This window comes from Oryx dammah, unplaced genomic scaffold, assembly GCF_014754425.2.
Source record: "Oryx dammah isolate SB20612 unplaced genomic scaffold, SCBI_Odam_1.1 HiC_scaffold_2, whole genome shotgun sequence".
Classification (NCBI taxonomy): Eukaryota; Metazoa; Chordata; class Mammalia; order Artiodactyla; family Bovidae; genus Oryx; species Oryx dammah.
This window is the reverse complement of record NW_024070186.1, coordinates 193655857-193678518: the sequence shown is the minus strand read 5'-3', so window position 1 is coordinate 193678518 and position 22662 is coordinate 193655857. Positions and strand designations below refer to the sequence as shown.

General features: G+C 46.0%; 1 protein-coding gene across 6 annotated transcripts; it reads left to right on the top strand.

Moving 5' to 3' along the window:
• The first annotated feature begins 984 nt into the window (after positions 1-984).
• On the top strand, positions 985-21319 carry ZKSCAN5 (zinc finger with KRAB and SCAN domains 5). 6 transcript variants are annotated; one of them, XM_040262654.1, is made up of 7 exons: positions 985-2019; positions 3275-3792; positions 11866-12004; positions 14428-14510; positions 14741-14876; positions 17588-18196; positions 18993-21311. In XM_040262654.1, exons 2-7 carry the CDS (start codon positions 3379-3381, stop codon positions 20108-20110), a joined length of 2499 nt encoding a protein of 832 aa, XP_040118588.1. In that variant the 5' UTR covers positions 985-2019; positions 3275-3378; the 3' UTR covers positions 20111-21311. The 6 variants fall into 6 exon arrangements, with proteins under 6 accessions (XP_040118588.1, XP_040118597.1, XP_040118580.1 ...); XM_040262663.1 differs by having other exon boundaries at positions 3272-3792; XM_040262646.1 differs by lacking the exon at positions 985-2019 and adding an exon at positions 2039-2130 and having other exon boundaries at positions 3272-3792.
• The last annotated feature ends 1343 nt before the right edge of the window (positions 21320-22662 follow it).

The following is a 22662-nucleotide window of genomic DNA, read 5'->3' as shown; positions in this document are numbered from 1 at the left end:
ATCTTTGTCATTTTACAAATCTGGAGCAACATGTGATAATTTAATGAGATAACTTGTGGAATGTTTACATCTCATCTCTCCAGGCGGTTTGAAAGTCTCTGGAGGGCAGAAACTGCACAAATCTACTTCTTCATCTGTGTGGGAACGCTATCACGATCTGGCAGGAAGTTAAAAGTTCTTTTCCCAGTATTGCAGGACAAGGCTTTGAATAGGATCATAAGTTGATAAGCTCAAGGATGGTAAGGGAATTAGGACAGAATGCAAATTCACAAATAAACTCTATGGCACAGGCAAATCCAGCTCCAGAAAATATCCATCTATGTAACTAGTAACGGAATCCTGAAGAGAATATTATGTACTATGAAGACAGTACAAGCATTTTTCATCTTCTCCCAGAGAGAGGAGATGTATTAATAGGTCTTCTTTCCTGTTGATTACCGGTTTGGCTCCACTAGTTCCAGTGTCTGGGTTGTATGACTGGATTCTGATCATGATTTAGTGATTTACTTAGCTCTTTTCTCCCTTTCTCCTGTAATGTAACTTTTGTCTTCACTTACAGAACATCAAGTGCTTTCATCTGCTCCCACTGATATCACTGAATGATATATTTTTGTGTTCCCAATGCCTTTTCTGGTGCTTTTTCCATAGAAGTTAACTGAAGAAATGTCTCATCTTTTAAAAAAATAATTAAGTGCAAGTAAATAAAGTGAGAAAAGGAAAACAAAGTAAGGATAAGTAAGATGGGAGCCAGGGATAGGACGGGATTAGAACTTACCCACTGTACACTCCTGTATACTGACAAAAGATAGCTCATAGTTCTGCTCTGAGAAACCTCAGCAGCCAATTCAAGAAGAAAACAAGATCAGTTACATGAGCAAACTATTATAATGGCTTAAGAGGGAAGAGAAATTTATAGCCATAAGGGTCTCAAAGAGTCGGACACGACTGAAGCAACTTGGTACTCAAGCACGCCTCCATCCTATATAAGATGCTTTAAAACAATATACCTCTGACCCTCATTCCATGTTTTGGTTTGAGTGCTCCCGGTTTGCTGACGTTTAGTGTGTACACAATAAACTTTCACTAAATACTACTTCACCGATTCAGTGGTTTCACGTCCTTTTTTTTTTTTTTTTTTTTTGGCCGGAACTTTTGACGATTCTAAATATAAAAAGTGAAACCATAAAAATACTACATAGCACAAACCGCAGCGTCAATTTAAGCCTCTCCAGCTATAGATCTCTTTGACGATAGTAGGAATTTTTTTTTTTTTTGATAGTAGGAATTTTTTGCATTTCTTCATTCATAAGGTAGACCACGGCACGAGCAAGGCATTCTCAAAATCCTATCTCTGATTTGAGTGAAAATTCACAACGTACTATAAAAATAAAACTCCTGGGAGTATCGAAGGATTTGCTGTTGTTCAGTCGCTTAACTCGTATCCGGTTCTTTGCGAACCCATGGACTGCAGCAAGTCAGGTTTCCTTGTCCTTCACATCTCCCGGAGTTTGCTCAAACTCAGGTCCGTTGAGTCGGTGATGCCATCCAACCATCTCGTCCTCTGTCGTCCCCTTCTCCTGCCTTAAGGAGGATATATGCCTTCTAATTCAGAGTGGAGTCGGTGAGCCTCATTCACTTCGTGACTTGTAAGACATTCTTGTCCTGTCTGTCGAGTAACTTCGCAAATGGATACAAAATGAGACTACTAAAGATGGGACCCCTCCTGGCTAGAGAAGCCCTGAAAACACCGCTCCGTCCACTTCTCAAGAACGCGGACCTTGCGCCTTCTCTCCGCCGCCAGGAGGCGAGTCCCCCAGACACAGTCAGGCCTCCACTGGGGCCTCTGAAGAAACGCCTCGCTGCTTCCCAGCACCATGAGACTGAGGCTGCGAAGAGAGCCGCTGCCCTATTGGCTAGAGGGCGTGGTCCGCGCGGTGCTTCCTGGGAGATGTAGTCCCCCGAGCCGCCGGGGCTCGGGTCTGACGTTGGATGTTTCCGCCGGCTGAGCTGACCGCTGCGGTAAGGAGGTGGGTGTGTCTGGAGACGGGGTGAGGGGAGTGGCGAGTGGATTCGGGTGTAGAAACCGAAGGGTCCATTAAAGAGAAGTGAAGGTTGCCGGCTCGCACAAAGGTACGGACCTATTTCGAACTGCGGCGAAGAGCGCCGGGGGTGAGGGAGCGCAAGTTCCACGGCCAGTCAGACACTAGCAACTGTGGCCAAGCAAGCGCTCTGGACACCTAAGTCCCCGCCTCTGCCCCCACTCCAAGGAAAGGGGCGGACTCGGACTGTTTAAACGGCTCTGGCGTTGAGTGGGGACAGAGAGTGGCCGTGTTTCCCACTCTGCTGTAGCGTTGAAGTATCTGTGTCTGGGTGGGCGGGGAACGGCCGTGTTGCTGGAGGTTGGACTGGGATCCATCTCCCAGCCGGTTGGCCCACAGCCCTTCCGGGGGCGGGTCTTAGGGCGGAGCCTGGGGCGGGCACTTTCCTCCTGTGGCGAGGCAAGGACCTCCGGGATTCCTAGAGAGGACTCGGAAGTGCTCTCGTGGGGGCCGGGGGTGGGATTTCTGGCTCTACCCCGCCGGTCAGGAATGCTTGGACATGCTTACTTCCGGCGAGGGAGTGTTGCGAAGTGTCGGCTTCGGCTTTTCTCTCCGTTTGTAAGAAGAAACCCGTCTTTCCCCACCCTTGGCTGCGGGAGCTTGGTCTTCCAGGAGAGCTCCCAGAGACGGGGGCCTTGAGCAAAAGGAATGGCCTTTGTGTCCAGTCGAGAGTCCTGTCTCTAACCTTGACCAGTCTGGTTTCCGTGGCTCGGGGTCAGGGGCGATGGTGCGCAATCCAGGTGCAAAATCTGTACCTAAAACCCTGGTTCTCTTCGGGACCCTTGAAATCTCCCGTTGGTCAACCAAGCTCTTATGGCTTGAGGGACAAGACCAACTTTGACCACTGTAACGTTTTTGACCTCTGTTCCGACTTAAGTTTGGCTTGTGGTAGAGAGAAGGAGCGGCTGCGTCTGGATTAGTTAGTAAGTCGTCCTACTATTTATATGAAATATAACGTTCTTCACCACTAAAATTGTATTTGATGAGGCCATAGGTCAGATTTTTATTGCTCTCTCTCCTGTACACTTTTTAAATATTAGAAATATTCTGTGTTGATCATTTTGTGGGTGGAGTGATCACGTTGTACAGTCAGTTACTCTGCTGCATGGCCATCTTTAGGGTAGATGACCTCTTTGTCATCTCTTTGATAATAACGATTTCCAATATATCAGTAGGTTGCATAGTAATGAAGGTGTCCTTCAGAAGATCTCAGAGAGCAAAGAAACGGATTCGATCAGTGTAACCCAGCTTACCTGGAGCGAGATCCCGCTGAGTTGGAATGATAATGACAGGATCTGGGGAAGTTATAGACCTAGACCCTCCCTCGGAGACTTCACCAGAGCAAGAAGACCTTCTGATAGTGAAGGTGGAAGAAGAAGATTGCACCTGGATGCAGGAATACAGTCCGCCGGCGTTCGAGACTTTTTACCAGCGCTTCAAGCACTTCCAGTACCACGAGGCGTCAGGCCCCCGGGAGGCCCTCAGCCAGCTCCGGGTGCTCTGCTGTGAGTGGCTGCGGCCAGAGCTACACACCAAGGAGCAGATCCTGGAGCTATTGGTGCTCGAGCAGTTCCTGACCATCCTGCCTGAAGAGTTCCAGACCTGGGTGAGAGAGCATCACCCGGAAAGCGGAGAGGAGGCTGTGGCCGTGGTAGAAAATATACAAAGAGAACTAGAGGAACGTCAGCAACAGGTGAGTGAAAGAGGAGGCCTTAGAACAATGAGGAAGGAGGAAGAGAGTTCAGGAGCAGCTGAGCAGGGGTGAGGTCTTGAGCGCCCTGGTGCTTCATTCATATTCTTTTGTTCTCCTGGGATTAGGTCCACTGTGGAGATTTCCTGCCACTCCAGCAAAGAGAAGCAGTATCCATGTGTTAATCTGGAGAAGAGAGTCTGCGATTTTGTTTGTTTTAAATTACCCTGTTTGTTTTTTGAGTGACATGATACAAAATTCAAAAAGTGCATAAGGTTGTAATGAAAAGTAAGTGCCCCTCCCACCCCTAATTCCCCAGCTGCCTGAGTTCTCACCAGAGGCAACCATTGTCCCATGATACTTGTCTGTCCTTACAGAGGTACACTATTCTGTATATTATTAGCGTCTACGTGTATGACGTTTTTTAAAAAAAACACAAATGCTTTTTACATCACCTTGCCCTTCTGCCTCTTGCTTTTTTTTCTTTTTTAAATGTATTTACTGCTCTTTAAAAACTTTTTTATTGGGTGTGTTGGGTCTTCACTGGAGCAACGGGATCTTCTAGTTGTGAATGGACTCTCTAGTTGTGTGGTGTGGGCTCCAGATAGTGTGGGCTTAAGTAGTTGTGCCCAGTCTTAGTTGCTCCTTGGCATGTGGGATCTTAGTTCCCAGACCAGGGATTGAACCCATGTCCCTTGCATTGCATGACAGATTCTTTAACCACTGGACCACCAGGGAAGTCCCAGCTTTTTTTCCTATAGTGTATCCTGGCTTGTTCTATGTCAGTGCATAGAGCGCCGCCTCACTCTTTGAAACTGCATTGTGTTACATTGTATGGATGTACAATAATTTAAGGCTATTTAAGTTGTTCCTTTCAATTGTCTCTGAATCTTTAACAAACTTTGCTGCCACGAATATCCTTTCCATCCATTATTAGTTGCAGAATCAAAACTGAGAAGTCAGTTGTTGGCTCAGAGCCCATACACAGTTGTAGTTTGGGTAGCTATTGACAGATTGCCCTCTGCAGAGGTTATACCAATTTATATCCCTGGCAGCCATGTATCAGAGAGGTTTTTTGCGCAAAGCCTGGTATCACAGAGTTATCCGACTTAGAGATTGTTGCCAATCTGAAAGACGCAGTATTCCATTTCTTTGCAAGTTTAACATGCATTTTTTTCTTACTATGAGTGAGCTTGATCACTGTACATATTTTAAAAGGCTGTGCATATACTCTTTTTTGTGAACTCTCTGTTTGTATTCACCTATTAGAAAAAGCAACCACTGGGTCTGCCATCTGAGTTGCAAGAGTTATTTCCTCCTTTTGTTGTTTGTCTTTGCTTATGGAGATTTTTTTGCTTTGCTGGTTTTTCTTTTTCCTTTTTATGCAGTCAGTTTAAATAGTTTAATTTATGATTTCCAGGTTTTGTACCATAATTAGAAAGGCTGTCTCTGCTACAGTATTATAAGAACCCTCTCTCATTGTTTCTTCTCCATTGTGTGTTATTGCTTTTGTCTGACCCTTTGAAATGATTGATCTTCCTGGAATTCATTTTGCAGTGGTGTGTTTGCAGTGTTTATAGCTCAGGTTTTTTTCGAGATGTCTATCCAGTTGTCCCAGCAACTTGTATCAGTTCAGTTCAGTTCAGTCGCTCAGTCGTGTCCGACTCTTTGCGACCCCATGAATCGCAGCACGCCAGGCCTCCCTGTCCATCACCAGCTCCCGGAGTTCACTCAGATTCATGTCCATCGAGTCGGTGATGCCACCCAGCCGTCTCATCCTCGGTCGTCCCCTTCTCCTCCTGCCCCCAATCCCTCCCAGCATCAGAGTCTTTTCCAATGAGTCAGCTCTTCCCATGAGGTGGTCAAAGTACTGGAGTTTCAGATTCAGCATCATTCCTTCCAAAGAAATCCCAGGACTGATCTCCTTCAGAATGGACTGGTTGGATCTCCCTGCAGTCCAAAGGACTCTCAAGAGTCTTCTCCAACACCACAGTTCAAAAGCATCAATTCTTCGGTGCTCAGCCTTCTTCACAGTCCAACTCTCACATCTATACATGACCACTGGAAAAACCATAGCCTTGACTAGACAGACCTTTCTTGGCAAAGTAATGTCTCTGCTTTTGAATATGCTGTCTAGGTTGGTCATAACTTTTCTTCCAAGGAGTAAGCGTCTTTTAATTTCATGGCTGCAATCACCATCTGCAGTGATTTTGGAGCCCCCCAAAATAAAGTCTGACACTGTTTCCACTGTTTCCCCATCTATTTCCCATGAAGTGAAGGGACCACATGCCATGATCTTCGTTTTCTGAATGTTGAGCTTTAAGCCAACATTTTCACTGTCCTCTTTCACTTTCGTCAAGAGGCTTTTTAGTTCCTCTTCACTTTCTGCCATAACGGTGGTGTCATCTGCATATCTAAGGTTATTGATATTTGTCCCGGCAATCTTGATTCCAGCTTGTGCTTCTTCCAGCCCAGCGTTTCTCATGATGTATTCTGCATATAAGTTAAATAAGCAGGGTGACAATATACAGCCTTGAAGTACTCCTTTTCCTATTTGGAATCAGTCTGTTGTTCCCTGTCCAGTTTCAACTGTTGCTTCCTGACGTGCATATAGGTTTCTCAAGAGGCAGGTCAGGTGGTCTGGTATTCCCAATCTCTTTCAGAATTTTCCACAGTTTATTGTGATCCACACAGTCAAAGGCTTTGGCATAGTCAATAAACCAGAAATATATGTTTTTCTGGAACTCTCTTGCTTTTTCCATGATCCAGCGGATGTTGGCAATTTGATCTCTGGTTCCTCTGCCTTTTCTAAAACCAGGTTGAATGTCAGGGAGTTCACGGTTCACGTATTGCTGAAGCCTGGCTTGGAGAATTTTGAGCATTACTTTACTAGCATGTGAGATGAGTGCACTTGTGCGGTAGTTGGAGCATTCTTTGGCATTGCCTTTCTTTGGGATTGGAATGAAAACTGACCTTTTCCAGTCCTGTGGCCACTGCTGAGTTTCAAATTTGCTGGCATACTCAGGGCAGCACTTTCACAGCATCATCTTTCAGGATTTGAAAGAGCTCAACTGCAGTTCCATCACCTCCACTAGCTTTGGTTCGTAGTGATGCTTTCTAAGGCCCACTTGACTTCACATTCCAGGATGTCTGGCTCTAGGTGAGTGATCACACCATCGTGATTATCTTGGTCATGAAGATCTTTTTTTTACAGTTATTCTGTGTATTCTTGCCACCTCTTTTTAATATCTTCTGCTTTTGTTAGGTCCAGACCATTTCTGTCCTTTATCAAGCCCATCTTTGCATGAAATGTTCCCTTGATATCTCTCATTTTCTTGAAAAGTTCTCTAGTCTTTCCCATTCTGTTGTTTTCCTCTATTTCTTTGCATTGGTCGCTGAGGAAGGCTTTCTTATCTCGTCTTGCTATTCTTTGGAACTCTGCATTCAGATACTTATATCTTTCCTTTTCTCCTTTGCTTTTCACTTCTCTTCTTTTCTTAGCTATTTGTAAGCCCTCCCCAGACAGCCATTTTGCTTTTTTGCATTTCTTTTCCATGGGGATGGTCTTGATCCCTGTCTCCTGTACAATGTCACGAACCTCATTCCATAGTTCATCAGGCACTCTTATCTATCAGATCTAGTCCCTTAAATCTATTTCTCACTTTCACTGTATAATCATAAGGGATTTGATTTAGGTCATACCTGAATGGTCTAGTGGTTTTCCCTCCTTTCTTCAATTTAAGTCTGAATTTGGCAATAAGGAGTTCATGATCCGAGCCACAGTCAGCTCCCAGTCTTATTTTTGCTGCCTGCATAGAGCTTCTCCATCTTTGGCTGCAAAGAATATAACAATCTGATTTCGGTGTTGACCATCTGGTGATGTCCATGTGTAGAGTCTTCTCTTGTGGTGCTGGAAGAGGGTGTTTGCTATGACCGGTGTGTTCTCTTGACAAAACTCTATTAGTCTCTGCCCTGCTTCATTCTGTATTCCAAGGCCAAATTTTCCTGTTACTCCAGGTGTTTCTTGACTTCCTACTTTTGCATTCCAGTCCAGCAACTTGTATAGCAATCCCTTTTTTTCCTTGTCTGACTAAAATGTCATCTTTATTAAATACCAAATTTTTCCATGTATTTTGGTCCATTTCTGTTCTTTTTATTCTATTTTACTGTCTTACTGTCTGTTGACTTATCAGTTTAGTTCAGTCGCTCAGTCGTGTCTGACTCTTTGCGACCCCATGAATCGCAGCACGCCAGGCCTCCCTGTCCATCACCAACTCCCAGAGTTCACTCAGACTCACGTCCATCAAGTTGGTGATGCCATCCAGCCATCTCATCCTCTGTTGTCCCGTTCTCTTCCTGCCCCCAATCCCTCCCAGCATCAGAGTCTTTTCCAATGAGTCAACACTTCGCATGAGGTGGCCAAAGTACTGGAGTTTCAGCTTTAGCATCATTCCTTCCATAGAAATCCCAGGGCTGATCTCCTTCAGAATGGACTGCTTGGATCTCCTTGCAGTCCAAGGGACTCCCCAGAGTGTTCTCCAACACCACAGTTCAAAAGCATCAATTCTTCGGCGCTCAGCCTTCTTCACAGTCCAACTCTCACATCCATACATGACCACTGTTCACATATCAGTATTTTAATTATTTGAGCTCCGCAAAGTGTTTTGGTATTCAATAGGTCTGCCCTTCTCCCTTCCAAATTTTTTTTTTCCCCAATATTTTCTTTATTCCATGTGAACTTTAGAATACTTACCTTCTACCACCCCAAAACTCCTGTTGATATTTTTGTTGGGATGACCCGAAATCAGATGTCCATTTAAGGGAGGATCTGTAGCTTTACATTGTTCTTCTTCTCTTCCTTTGTCATTTCTTACCCTTTCTTACTCATTTATCACCTGACTTTCTACTTCCCTCCTGTTGGTAGGCCCACATTCTCCAAAACTTTAATTTTGCTTTTTTGATAGTGAAGAAACAAAAATTAGGGATCCTAGGTCTATGAGTTTGAAGCTAGTTAGAGAAGCTGCCTCATTCTTCATAGCCATTGCCCTTCATTGTACCGGACCAGCCTCATTCTTCTTCTCTTCTGGGTCAGAGTGTTCTAGAACCTTCAGGTGTCAAGTGTTCCAGAGCGTCCTCAGGTTCTTCAGATCATGGGCTGGCTCAGCCCACGAGGCAAGGGGGCAGCAAAGTGGGCTACAGCAGATCCTCTGCCAGACCCTGCAGCTGAGCTGAATGTTTGTCTTGCAGACAGGAGTGTTTGAATCTTTTTATTGCTTCTGTTAGGACAGGAAGTAAAGATTACTGGTGCCATTTGGTTATTCCTTTGGTGCCTGAAGTGGTAGAGTCTGCCTGCAGTGCAGGAAACCTGGGTTCAACCCATTGGTTGGGAAGATTCGCTGGAGAAGGGAATGGCTACCCACTCCAGTATTCTTGCCTGGAGAATGCCATGGACAGAGGATCCTGGTGGGCTACAGTCCATGGGGTCTTTGTAAGAGTCAGACAAGACTGAGTAAGTAACACTAACTCAAGACTGAGTTAGTAACACTAACACTAACTCACTTGCGGACAAACTTTACCCTACTCTTTTATAGTAATAAATATTCAAAATCCTAGTTTAAAGCAAAAAGCATTTTTATTTATTTTAAAAATACTTATTTATTTGGCTGTGCTGGTTCTTAGCTGCGGCATGTGATGTCTTTAATTGTGGCATATGGAGTCTAGTTCCCTGACCAGGGCTCAAACCCGGGCCCTGCATGCTGGGAGTGCAGAATCATAGCCTCTGGACCACCAGCGAAGTCCCCCAGAGCTTTTTTTTTTTTTTTTCAGAGCGTTTTTAAATGGAGGATTTACAGCAGGTATCACACATTGACCTCTGTCATTGCGACATGCACCCCATCTGTGAAAGGAACACTCAGATCATTTCTGGGTGGGAATCAGTCAGGGTTTGAGGCCCAGAGGTGCGGGTTTTCCTAAGGGTCTGCTCAGCTCACTGTGATTGCCTTTCTCCCTTCCTGCCCTCTGTATCCCTGACATTGTTCCTCATCTTTATCTCCAGGTAGTTCTTGTCTCTGGCAAGCCTTTTCCCAGGCGTATCCTCTGTCCCTCCTTATGGGTTTCTCTGTCCGCTTCTTGGGACCTCTGGGGCTGCTCCGCTTCACTGGTGCCCAGGTGCCCTTTGGCATTTTCTTCACTTGTCCTGAACAGGTCTATAAGGAGACACACGCTTCCATGCAGAGTCATATTTGCCACAACTGTGTTGCAGCCGCCTCTTTTTTTGTTTTCCCTGTCTTTTAAAAAAAAATCTCTGCTTGTCCTCTCTGTCTTGGAGCAGCTTTTTTTTTTTTTCTTCTGGCTTTGCAGCATGTAGGATTTTAGTTCCCTGACCAGGGGGCGAACCCTCACCCTTGCATCGGAAGTGCAGAATCTTAACCGCTGGACCCGCAGGGAAGTCCCTAGCCGCCTCTTAATGTAATTCCTGTGTTTTGTCAGGACCAGGAGGGTTAAAATTGAAAGTGCTTTTGAAACATAAGGAAGGGTGAGAGGCGGGGAGAGCAATTCTATCTCAAAACAGGATCTGATTACCTGCTTCGATGGCATTGAGCTAGTACTTTGCAGAAGAGGCAGATTGTAGAGAGACTGGCTATGGGTATCCTAAGGTTGTGTAATAGAAGGATAGAGACACACCAGTTAGGCACTAGCCCCAGTCTTGGCATTTGTCTGTCCTGCTTGAACCTGGTCTTCTGGGTCTCTGAGTGTGGTTGTTGAGTCATATATTGATCTTTCCAAGCTCATTTCTCTTTTTTTTCCCACTTGACTAAACTTGGCCAACTCTGGCTTTCTGCCTGAGGGTCTTTGAGTATGTCACTTTATCTGCCTGGGTCACTCCTCATTTTTCTCCTGGCTGACTTCTTTCATCCTCCAGGTGTTGACTTCAGTGACTCCTCCTCAGAAAAGCCTTTTGTTGGCTACCCAGTCTAACATAGGTCTCATCTGTTCTGCCTCACGGCATCACATTCTTCTCTTTCTGACATGTAACACAGTTTATAATTGTGTATTTATTTGTGTGTCAGTGTATTTAATGGAAGAAGTCTTCAACTAGACGTAGGCCATGTTTATTCAGCCACTGTGTAATTAGTCCTGGATTGTTGTAGACACACAGGTAATACTTGGGCAAAGAATGAATGAAAGAATAATGTGAACTTGCTGGACTCTTTCTTCAGTTCAGTTCAGTTTAGTCACTTAGTTGTGTCTGACTGTTTGCGACCCCGTGGACTGCAGCACACCAGGCCTCCCTGTCCATCACCAACTCCCGGAGTTCACTCAAACTCATGACCATTGAGTCGGTGATGCTGTCCAATCATCTCATCCTTTGTCTTCCCCTTCTCCTCCCGCCTTCAGTCTTTCCCAGCATCAGGGTCTTTTCAAATGAATCAGGTCTTCACATCAGGTGGCCAAAGTATTGGAGTTTCAGTTTCAACATTAGTCCTTCCTTTTTTTTTTTTTTTTAAACATTAGTCCTTCCAATGAATATTCAGGACTGATTTCCTTTAGGATAGACTGGTTGGATCTCCTTGCAGTCCAAGGGACTCTCAAGAGTCTTCTCCAACACCATAGTTCAAAAGCATCAATTCTTAGGCACTCAGCTATAGTCATATCCGTACATGACTACTGGAAAAATCATAGCCTTCACTAGACAGACCTTTGTTGGCAAAGTAATGTCTCTGATTTTTAATATGCTGTCTAAGTTGGTCATAACTTTTCTTCTAAGGAGTAAGTGTCTTCTAATTTCATGGCTGCATTCACCATCTACAGTGATTTTGGAGCCCCCCCAAAATAAAGTCTGTCACTATTTCCACTGTTTCCCCATCTATTTGCCATGAAGTGATGGGACCAGATGCCATGATCTTCGTTTTCTGAATGTTGAGCTTTAAGCCAACTTTTTCACTCTCCTCTTTCGCTTTCATCAAGAGGCTCTTTAGTTCTTCGCTTTCTGCCATAAGGGTGGTGTTATCTGTATATCTGACTCTTTCTTGGCCCTTCCTATAACGTGCTGATTAATGTGGTTGTGATTGGCAGATTGTGGCGTGTCCTGAAGGGCTTCCTCCGAAGAGCGTGCCACCTGGAGCCAGGCCTGAGTCCTTCAGTCACCAGCTTCTGCCTGTGGATCCCCAGGCTGAACATGAGCCACAGGGGCCTCATCTTCTGGAGGAAGACGGTTAGAATCTGGGCTTCCATGGGATGGGTGTGGGCATCCCGGCTGTGTGGGTAAGCTGTTCTTGTAGTGAGAGACCTAGGTCTGGGCAGCCTCTCCGCAGTTAGCATCATCTGGAGGTTGGGAAGGGTTGGGGCGGGGAATCGAGCCCTTGGTCAGCTTGGAGGCCGGCTAGAAGCTATACTAATGCCATGTGAAACCTATATTGCGGCTGAAGACAAGTCTAAGTACAGGTACTGTTAAAAGATCTAGAAATCTTTTATGAAAGTATCATTGTGGTTTTGCAGTGGTTTTCCAACTCTCCCTCATTCATTTTGTTGTCCTAAGGCTCACGTTGACAAAGCCCTCCAGTTCCTAACTGCACTTCTGGCTGTTCGGCCATTTGTATGAAATCTGATTTTAATCTGTGTTTCACAAGGACCTCTCTTTCTCTCCTTCAATCCCTCTTACCCTCACCTCACTGTTACTAACTATGAGACACGTCAAGGAGGAAAAGTGCACACCTAGTATCTCATTTATGAGGATATATGTCCACAAGTCTGTCACCTCTAATCAGAATCTCTTGCTATGGGCTATAGAGTCTTTCTTTTTTTATTTGGCCAAGCGCTGCTGCCTGTGGGATCCTTGTACTCCAACCAGGGATTGAACCCATGTCCCCTGCATTGGAAACACAGAGTTTTAACCACTGGACCATCAGGGAAGCCCCTGGATATATTTTAGAATTTAGAATTTTTAAGATTTACTCAGATGATCTGATGTATATACCACCTGGGTTGGAGGTGGGACCCCATATTGGTTGTGTTGTTTAGTTGCTAAGTCGTGTCCAGCTCATTTCTGTTGCTTCTCTTTTCTGCCCTGTTGGCCAGACCCAGCCAGTTCGCTTTATTCCAACGGAAAATACTAGGTTGGGTGGTTGGTTTCATGCTCTGGGGCAGGCTGTACCCTCATGCCTTCGATGGCGCTGAGGGCTAGTTTTCTGTGCCTGGGACTCATTTCAGCTTGAGAGGGCTAAGGTCATTTTCTTAAAAGCTAGAAACAGTGGATTTCACAGGAACTTCAAAAAATATGAGTGGACTTATTTAGGATGTAGTTATTCTAATTATTCCAGTTATATTGGAAAGTAGTCTGTATTCATAATTACTGCTTTGGTGTAGACTATGTTCATCCCTTTCTTTCACGCCTTCTTTTGACTCTAGCCACACTACTGGGTTCAGATCCATCTCTGTTTCTGGCTTTCATCTCTAACCATTGTCGCCTCTTTTTTGGGTCTTTGCTCATCTTCCTAGTCCTGGGATACAAGCAGGCTCCATATGCATATGTTAATACATCTCTAGGACCCGGGACACCATAGGAAGGTCTGAGTCATCAGGTGAAAGGTTAATAGCAGGTGGATCTGTCCAGGTCAGGGTGCATGAGGCAGGTCCAGATGCACCATGAATCTCAGACAAAGGAGCAGCAGAGGTGACAGCAGAGGGTCAGATGGTCACCAGCATCTGGAGACCAGACCCTCCAGGCGTTGCACGTGTGGGTCACTGTACTGGGAAGGCACCTTTATCCCACCTCGTTCCATCCCACCCCTCCTTCCAGAGTCACTTCCTGTGGAAAGGCTTTCCTGCTGCTCCCACCTCCTGCTGTCCACTCTGCAGATGCCCCCGCTCTGTTCCTGCTGGAACTTGGGTGAACCTTGAGGATAATGCTCTCTGCCCTGTGCTGGCAGTAAGGCTTCCAGTCGGCCCTCCCCCTCAGACAGTGAGGTTTTGGAAGGCAAGATTTGCTTTATCTGCCTGTTCTCATAACACACAGAGTAGATTTACTTGTAGACCAGCTAGGACGCAAACTAGTCGGCTGTCTATGAACCAACCACAGTCATTTTTTGAAGGGAGAGAGGGTGGACTAAGGCCTTGCTAATGATCCAAGTGTGGTCCCAAGAGTGGCAGTGCCAGCATCACCTTCTGGCTAGTTAGAAATGCACAATAGGGGGAACACCCCGTTACCCTTGAGGCAGAATCTACCCTGTACCAAGACCCCCAGGTGATGTGTTTGTACCTTAAAGCTCGAGAAGCCCTGGGCTCTTGGTGGTGCTTCAGCTTCATGGAAAATGTGGGCCTGTGGATATTCTTCGAGGTGATGAGGTCTGACCTTGGCTGGGCAGAGAGCATCCTTTCTAGGGGAATGGTCCCATCCCCAGTCAGCAGCGGGACCATCCTGACTGCTTAACCACAGCAGGGACCCTGGTGTTTTCAGGGGAAGGCTGAGTACAGGGTAGGTGTGGGGTCCCAGAGTGTAGAACATCTTAATGGCCAACCAGAAGAATGTGGCCTCAGTGCCACAGGGCACCATGGTGGTTTCTTGAGAAAAAGCAGAACATGATGGCAGTCGGAACTGGGCAGAGATTCTCACTGACTCCTCTTTTTCTCCTCTCTCAGCGCTTCCTGCTCTCCAAGTTTCCTCCCTTCCCCTGAAGGACAGCCAGGAGCTGACAGCCTCGCTCCTCTCCACTGGTTCCCAGGTGAGCCAGCGTCCCTGTGCCCACGTCAAGGGACCCACGTCGGTTCTTGGGCATGCAGCTGCCTTAAGCCTGACTCTGTATCAGGGTTCTATCTCTTTAACCAGGGCCAGGGCTCGTCTGCGTTTGTGGTCACTGTCCTTTCCTGGTCCGCTCCCCCCACCCTCCGTGAAGCACAGTCCCTCCCCTCTGAGCCTAGGGAATGAGGATTTAGTGGCGATCTCGTATTTCAGAAGTTGGTGAAAATTGAAGATGTGGCGGACGTGGCTGTGTCCTTCATCCTGGAAGAATGGGGACATTTGGACCAGTCCCAGAAGTCCCTCTATAGGGATGACCGGAAGGAGAATTATGAGAGTATGACTTCCATGGGTAAGAATGATTTCGTTTGTGTGGTGTAGGACATCTTCATTTTGTTATCCATAGAGTATTTCTAGCATGTCCAGTAAAAGCATGCATGTTATATTTGTTTATTTAAATGTTATTTTATGTCGGATATAGTTGGTCAACAGTGTCGTGTTAGTTTCAAGTGTATAGCACAGAGGGTGTTATACGTGTATGCATGTAATTGCTATGATTTTGGCTATTTTGTTTTTCTGTGAGAGTAAATCAGCTTTCTCCATCTCTCTCTCTCTTTTTTTTTTTCTTATTCAGCTTATTCTTATTATTTCCATCATAATAAGACTATGATTGGAGTAGGAAATGGCAACCCACTCCAGTATTCTTGTCTGGAAGATTCCATGGACAGAAGAGCCTGGTGGGCTACAGTCCATGGGGTTGCAAAGAGTTGGACATGACTGAGCACGCCAAGAGAATGATGGAGAACTGATAGTGCTTTGGGGATAGTATTTGCAATCAGGCAAATGTTATGTTTAGCTTAAAACTGCAAAATTGGATCTTAATAAATTTGTAATAGTGAGCATACTCTGTTCCTTGACAACTTGAGTCATTGCTAACTGAGTAATTCTCGTTTGGGAAGCATCTCGCACTTTGCTGAATAACCGTTCGGTGAAGTAGTTATGCTTTTCTAAGAACTGCTGATCAAAGTAGCAGTCTTCTCTTTCTCCCCTCATGTATGGTTGGCTAGTTCGCTCCACTGGGCTTCCTCATGGCTCAGATGGTAAAGAATCTGCCTGCAGTGCCGGAGACCTGGGTTCGATCCCTGGGTTGGGGAGATGCCCTGGAGGAGGGCGTGGCAGCCCACTCCAGTATTCTTGCCTGGAGAAGCCCCATGGACAGAGGAGCCTGGTGGGCTACAGTCCACAGGGTCGCAAAGAGTCGGACATGACTGAGCAACGAAGCATAGCACCCCACATGCGTGGATGGCTGATGCGCTCCATTACTGTTCTCAGATCACTGGTACCTGTGTTACATCCGCCTTGGCATCTGCATTTCACATGTCTTATCCCTTCTTGAATTTTGTGCCCCAGATGAGATTTTCAACCTATTTCTAAGTTAATGATCTTGGAAACTAATCTCGGCTGTGCTGCCTGGAGCAATTATAGAAAACCTCAGCACTGTGGCACATGGTTTGAGGCTTATGGTTTGCAGCCTCTTTTGAATGAATCCTCTGGGAAGAGTCACTGCCAGGCTGGTGGGCTTTAGAGGGAACCCATCCCCTATAAGCCCAAAGTTCTTTTGAAAAGCATTATCCCAGTTTACATTGTCCGACGGTTCGGTGCACTCACAGGCTTTTATTTAAAAAGGAACCCGTCCTACTGCTCTTTCAGATTTTCTGTTTCCTTTATTACTATTGATATATATTTGTATTTTCTTTGAGTTCTTTGCACATGCCCTCTGCTTACTTGTCTGTTGGGATCTTAGTGGTAATCTCAAGGAATTGCTTATGTAGTATAAATATTATATGTAATCCAAATTTCTTTCATTCCCTACAATTAATTTCTTGGTCTAATTTGAGTCAGTATTGTTTTACCTTTTTCAGTGACTTTATAGGCATTTAATGGGTTTCAAAGTTGCAGAACTTGGCACACTTCTTCTGCGTATTATTCTCCAAGCTGTTTTGAAGTCTTTGTTTTTTTTAGCTAGTTAGTTCATTCCTCATTCGGCTGTGCTGGGTCTTCATTGCTGCTCTCCAGTTGTGGTGTGAGGGCTTCTCACTGCAGTACCTTCTCTCATTGCAGAGCACAGGCTCGAGGGCACAGGCTCAGTAGTTGCGGGGCACAGGCTTAGTTGCCCCGCGGCATGTGGGATCTTCCTGGACCAGGATCAAACATTTTGATGTAGCTGTTGAGAAGAATGAGTAGGAAACTAGCCAACCTTAGAAACACAGGATACCAGACCGGGTGCCAGGGAGGTTTTATATAATGTTTGAAAACAATTTTTCTCTTTACAAAAAATCTTTTTAGAAAGTTCTCAATGGGCTATGATCTATCTCTCTAGCCTTTAAAGAAACATTCCTATTTTCTGTTAACCACTGAAACTTTATCTTTGGAGACTCTATTAAATTCCCATGTTTTGAGTGAAATATGTGTTGCTGATCCAGTTACATGGGGAATGGACTGCAGCCTTTTAAGTGTCTCTTTCATCAATGACCACCTAGCGGTGCTCTAGCTCCCAACAGTCATAGGGCCTCTCCAGGTGTAGAAAGAATGCTTTTTTCCCTTGAGACTGATTCATACCCAACTGAGATTCTTTGGGGATTGGAAAAGTGAGAGAGATCCTTTTTCTTCTCCGGGCTGTGAATGAATAGGAAGGGGAAGGTGAGGACTGGGTTAGCAATGTCGCCCAGCATCAGATTTTACTGCGAATAGTTAACACAGCACAGGTGTTCACAAACAGCTACTGGACGGAAGTCCTGTACCAAGAGGAAGTCATTGTCCTTAAATGAAATGACGGCTCTTCCAGTCTCATCCCGCTGATCCATTCCTGCTGACTCTGTCTTCCTTTTCCTGCCTCACTTTCCAACTTCACTGATCCTCATCCCATGCCTGTATTGTGAAGTCATTTTGCAGATGGCTTTACAAAGTCGTGCCTTGCTTGTACTTGTTGGTTTCATGTAATTTTCCTCTATTCCTGAATGCAGGGAGTAAACTAACGTTTCCATTTTTCCTCTGTCATCTCAGATTATGAGTCCAGAAACGACAATGTGGAACTCACAGTAAAGCAGATTTCTGATGAAGCTGAATCATCCTGGATGACTTCAGGAGGCCCTGAAAGAATTGTTCCCCTGAGTCAAGAGTTTGGACAAGTTAGCGACCTTCACAGCATGGTAGAAAGGTGGCAGGTCCACCCGCCAGGGGGGAGATCAAGGCAGACCCCTCCCCAGAAGAGAGAGCTCAGGGCCATCACCGACGTGACCCGGAAGCCACCCACCAGCGGCGAGAGGGGGCACAGGTGTAATGACTGTGGGAAGTTCTTTCTGCAGGCTTCCAACTTCATCCAGCACCGGCGAATCCACACGGGCGAGAAGCCCTTCAAATGTGGTGAGTGCGGGAAGAGCTACAACCAGCGTGTGCACCTCACCCAGCACCAGCGTGTCCACACTGGCGAGAAGCCCTACACGTGCCAGGTGTGCGGCAAGGCCTTCCGTGTCAGCTCCCACCTGGTCCAGCATCACAGCGTGCACAGCGGCGAGCGGCCCTACGGCTGCCCTGAGTGCGGGAAGAGCTTCGGGCGCCACTCGCACCTGATCGAGCACCTCAAGCGCCACTTCAGAGAGAAATCCCAAAGATGTAGGTGTGAGCAGTTGGTCTTCGGAGCATAAACGAGGCAGGAATTGTTTTATCAGCTTAGAACCATCGCACAGATGGGTGAGGATGGTGGCAGCTGTAGAAGGCTGGGATGGAGAGTTACCCTCTGTTTTATTATCACTTTACTGTATGGCTTGTTTCTTTTTAATATTTATTTGGCTGCTCTGGGTCTTAGTTGTGCGTTTGAACTCTCAGTCTCAGCATGTGGGGTTTAGTTCCATGACCAGGGACTGAACCTGGCCCCTTGCATTGGGAGCGCAGAGTCTTAGCCACTGGACCACCAGGGAACTCCCGACGACATTTCTTCTGGCTCATTTCTCTTTTTTCCTGGCTCCTAATTGGATATTCTTCCAACTCCATATCCCCCTCATATACCTTTGCTTCCCATTCTCCAGGTCTTCATCAGTTCTCACCATCTAGTTGTGTATCGTTGTTCTGTCTCATTCTCTCTCCATGACTCATATTGGGGTGAGGATCCCCTCCACGTTTCCTACCACCTCTCCCATGTCAGAATTCCTTTCTCTCCTCTCTGTGTAATAACAGTGTTTGGCTTTTCCCTCTGACTACCTGTCCTCAGTCTTTCTCATCACCCTCCCAAGTAAGCTCTCTATTCTTTATCTTGTTCACTGAACAGACACCAAAGCACATACATGCTCCCCTCCTCCTTCGTTACTCCTATTGCATCATAGTTTCATCTGATTATGCTCTTTTTCCTGCTAGTTTCCTTTTCTTCCGTAAAAGGATCCATAGCATTTTCATTTCCTCTTGACTTTTGCAGGCGGCAATAGAAGAAGTAAGAATATAAAACTGAATGTTAAGAAGAAAATTTCAGAGTTTTCAGAAGCAGACATGGAACCCACAGGTAGACTCCAAAGAAATGTGTCTCCAGTTCAAGATTTTGGAGAAGGCCACGAGCACCAGGGCAAGTTGGAGAGAAAGCAGGGAATGCCCATGAAAGAGATACTAGGACAGCCCTCTTCAAAGAGGATGAATTTCAGCGAAGTCACCTACGCCCACAAAAAGCCCTCCACTGGAGAGAGACCCCATAAATGTAACGAGTGCGGGAAGAGCTTTATTCAGAGCGCACATCTTATCCAGCATCAGCGAATACACACCGGGGAGAAACCGTTTAGGTGCGACGAGTGTGGGAAAAGCTACAACCAGCGCGTGCACCTGACTCAGCACCAGCGGGTCCACACCGGTGAGAAGCCCTACACCTGCCCCTTGTGTGGGAAGGCCTTCAGAGTCAGGTCCCACCTGGTTCAGCATCAGAGTGTGCACAGCGGCGAGCGGCCCTTTAAGTGTGACGAGTGCGGGAAAGGCTTTGGGAGACGTTCACACCTTGCCGGGCATCTGAGGCTCCACTCGAGAGCGAAGCCCCACCAATGTCATGAATGCGGAGAGGTCTTCTTTCAGTACGTTAGCCTCATGGAGCACCAGGTGCTGCACGTGGGCCAGAGAAACGAACAGAATGGTGTTTGCGAGGAAGCGTACAGCTGGAACTTAACGGCGATCGAAGATAAGAAGCTTGAGTTGCAAGAGCAGCCTTATAAGTGTGACGTGTGTGGCAAAGCCTTTCATTATAGTTCAGACCTCATTCAGCATTACAGAACTCACACTGCAGAGGAAACCTATAAATGTGATCTGTGTGGAGACAGCATTGGCCGGTGTCCCCACATCAAACCACATCCTAAAAGCTATTCCAGCCTGAAAGCCCATCAGTGTAATGAATGTGGCAGAGGCTTCACTCTGCAGTCACATCTCAATCAACATCAGAGGATCCACACTGGTGAGAAACCCTTTCAGTGTAAAGAATGCGGCATGAGTTTCAGTTGGAGTTGTAGCCTCTTTAAACATCTGAGAAGTCATGAGAGGACAGATCCCATAAAGACCTGAAGTGTCTAGAGGTTCCTATCATAGAACAGCTCTTACACAATTTTAGAGACGCCTTCCTGAAAAGTAACCCTGTTCCTATAACAAATGTAGTCATAACCTCAAGCATCTTCTTCAGCATAGCCATCAAACCTACAGATATGCTGAGATCCTTCAGTTAGAACTTAGGCCCCTGGAACATCCACAGCAAGTACAGATCTGCTTTCCCATTGGGAAATGCTTTCGCTTACATGTTCATGTGTGAGAGTCTAGACGGAAGAGAACGATATGGTGGGTGGGGGGAAGCCTTCAGAAGGCACTCATTCTTCACATGAATCTCAGAACATTGACACTGGGAGAAGCCTCATGAACTCAGTAGAAATAAGCTTCATTTGTAGTTTCTGCCTTGTTTGACAGCTAATCTATTCAGGGAAGAGCACAGTGAAAGAGAAATTTCAGCATGATCTTGGTGTTGGCATCTCAGCAATGAACTTGAGCGGTAATGCCAGCCACTGGAATGCCCCAGGTGTCTTTCCCATGTTGAGTATTTTAAAACCTTTGAAAAGAAATTGATTTTTAAAGTATTTATATCTGGGCAAAAACGAGGTTCAGAGGCTAGATGGTATGTGTTCTTACTGCCTTATTCAGTCAACAGCTTCTCCATGAAACACACTCTACCTTTTTTGTTTTGTCTTTGATTCTCCTGGCACCATGGTTAGCTAGTAGAAGTTATGTTTGTAAATTCAGGAGAAGCTGTGTTGATCTGTCTCGTCTTAGGGAGAGGGGAGTGGGACCTTTGGGTAATAGAGCTGATAGGCCAGGCTGTGGACTGTTTTTTATTGTTACCACACAAATGAGGGTGGCTTTATCCACAGAAGGAGTTGGACCAAACTGAATTGAGAATTGAGTTGTGGTCCAAGCAGTATGTGTGCTAACTCCCAGTTGCCCTGAAATGGATCTCCCCCATAGGATAGTGGATAAAGAATGAGTTTCAACTTGGGTTGCCACTCGATTTGAAAGTAAACGTTCATAGAAGCAGGGAGGTCCTGGTCTGGTGCGCCCTGCATTTCGGAAAGGTCTCAGAAGGAGTGGTGGGGAAAGATGATGACGTGGAAAAGAGGGTTTACTGGAACCTGTTTGCTGGAGAGATGGTGAGAGGCTTTTGGGCACTGCTGAAGTCCTGCTTCTGCTGATGGCCTGAATTACAATAAACACCTAATGAATACCTGTTCATTGTGTGTGTTGTGCACTGGTGCCCAGGCCAGGTCCCCTTTTCCAGGCTGCCATACCTGTCTCCCAGCTGCTCTTGAGTTTTGGCCGCCAGGTGCTCATAGCTCACCTAGTTCTCTGGAGGCTCAGGTGAAGAGAGCTGCTCCACCCAGGAGTCAGCTGCCCACCCCACTCCCAGCCAATGACTGGCTGATACAGGGTTACAAAGGCTGGTTCACTTGCCTCCCGGTGGGAAGCAGGTGTAGTATGCTCCAGACCCACCCTTTGTGGGTCAGACAGAGGCAAGACTTTGGTTATCAGACTCCGTCCATTCTCTTGTCCTCTGTGCTGTCTCATCCCCTTCTCCCCTTCCTGTCCTCAGCAAATCACATGGGTATAAATGCTTGTCTCAGGCTCCGCTTTAGGCAACCTGATCTGAGACGTATGGTGCCATGAATTGTCTGAAAGAATGGACTGCCCACTCACCACGAGGCAACGAGGACCTGTCACCAATGGTGAGTGGAACACTAGTAGTCCCAGGCATGTGGTGGCCATTCAGTTGGGAGACACTCACTTTGGTGAACTGGGATGGAATACAGATAGGAAGGGATACACCAATTTGGGTAAGTTTTGAGGAACAAAATGAAAATGATTGTGGAATCGAGTGGCTCTGGCTGAAAGCCACTGATTGCTTAAAGAGAGAAAATGACACTCGGGGCAAATATCCACCAACTTAATGTATGAGTGTCAGAGGGCCTCCCTGGAAGCATTTAAGGAGACTTGTCACCTACAAACACAGAGCTAAAGGTGATTTAGACTTAAAGGTGACTTAAGACACTTGAGAATGACAACTTCAGTAAAGCCTGGTGTTAACGTCCACTGTGCTTTAAACATCATGCCAAGTGCTTTATGTGGATCACCTCACTTAATCCTCACATTATGCAATGGTTTCACTTAACAGCACTTGCATTTTACAGTTGGGGAAAACTTGACATTCAGAGCAGTTAATTCATTTGCCCAAAGTCACACAGCCAGTAAGTGGCAGAGTGAGTATTTGAATCATGGTCACTTTGCCTCCAAAAGCTAAGCTCTTAAGCACCAAACTATACTATGTCTTAGATGATTAAACATTATGAAGTGATGAAACTTCTTGTCAGTTTATGTGAAAAAGATTTTGACCCAAATGGTAAAAACATTAATAGAATCTTGTAAAGGGTTTGATGGGACTGTCCGACTCAGCCTCCCGCTCATTGGAGGAATCGCCATTCAGTTGTAGACGTGCATGCAGCGAGTGCTTAATAACTGTGTTGAGCTGGAGAGAACACTTCCTGGCAGCTGCCTTTCTACATGAAGCCCTTCCACTGATG

Excerpts from the sequence above, each read along its gene's own strand:
- ZKSCAN5 (XM_040262640.1), top strand. The coding sequence starts at position 3,379 with ATGATAATGACAGGATCTGGGGAAGTTATAGACCTAGACCCTCCCTCG. Across the intron at positions 14,877-17,587 it reads TGAGAGTATGACTTCCATGG|ATTATGAGTCCAGAAACGAC; the intron begins GTAAGAATGATT and ends CTGTCATCTCAG. Across the intron at positions 18,197-18,992 it reads CAGAGAGAAATCCCAAAGAT|GCGGCAATAGAAGAAGTAAG; the intron begins GTAGGTGTGAGC and ends TGACTTTTGCAG.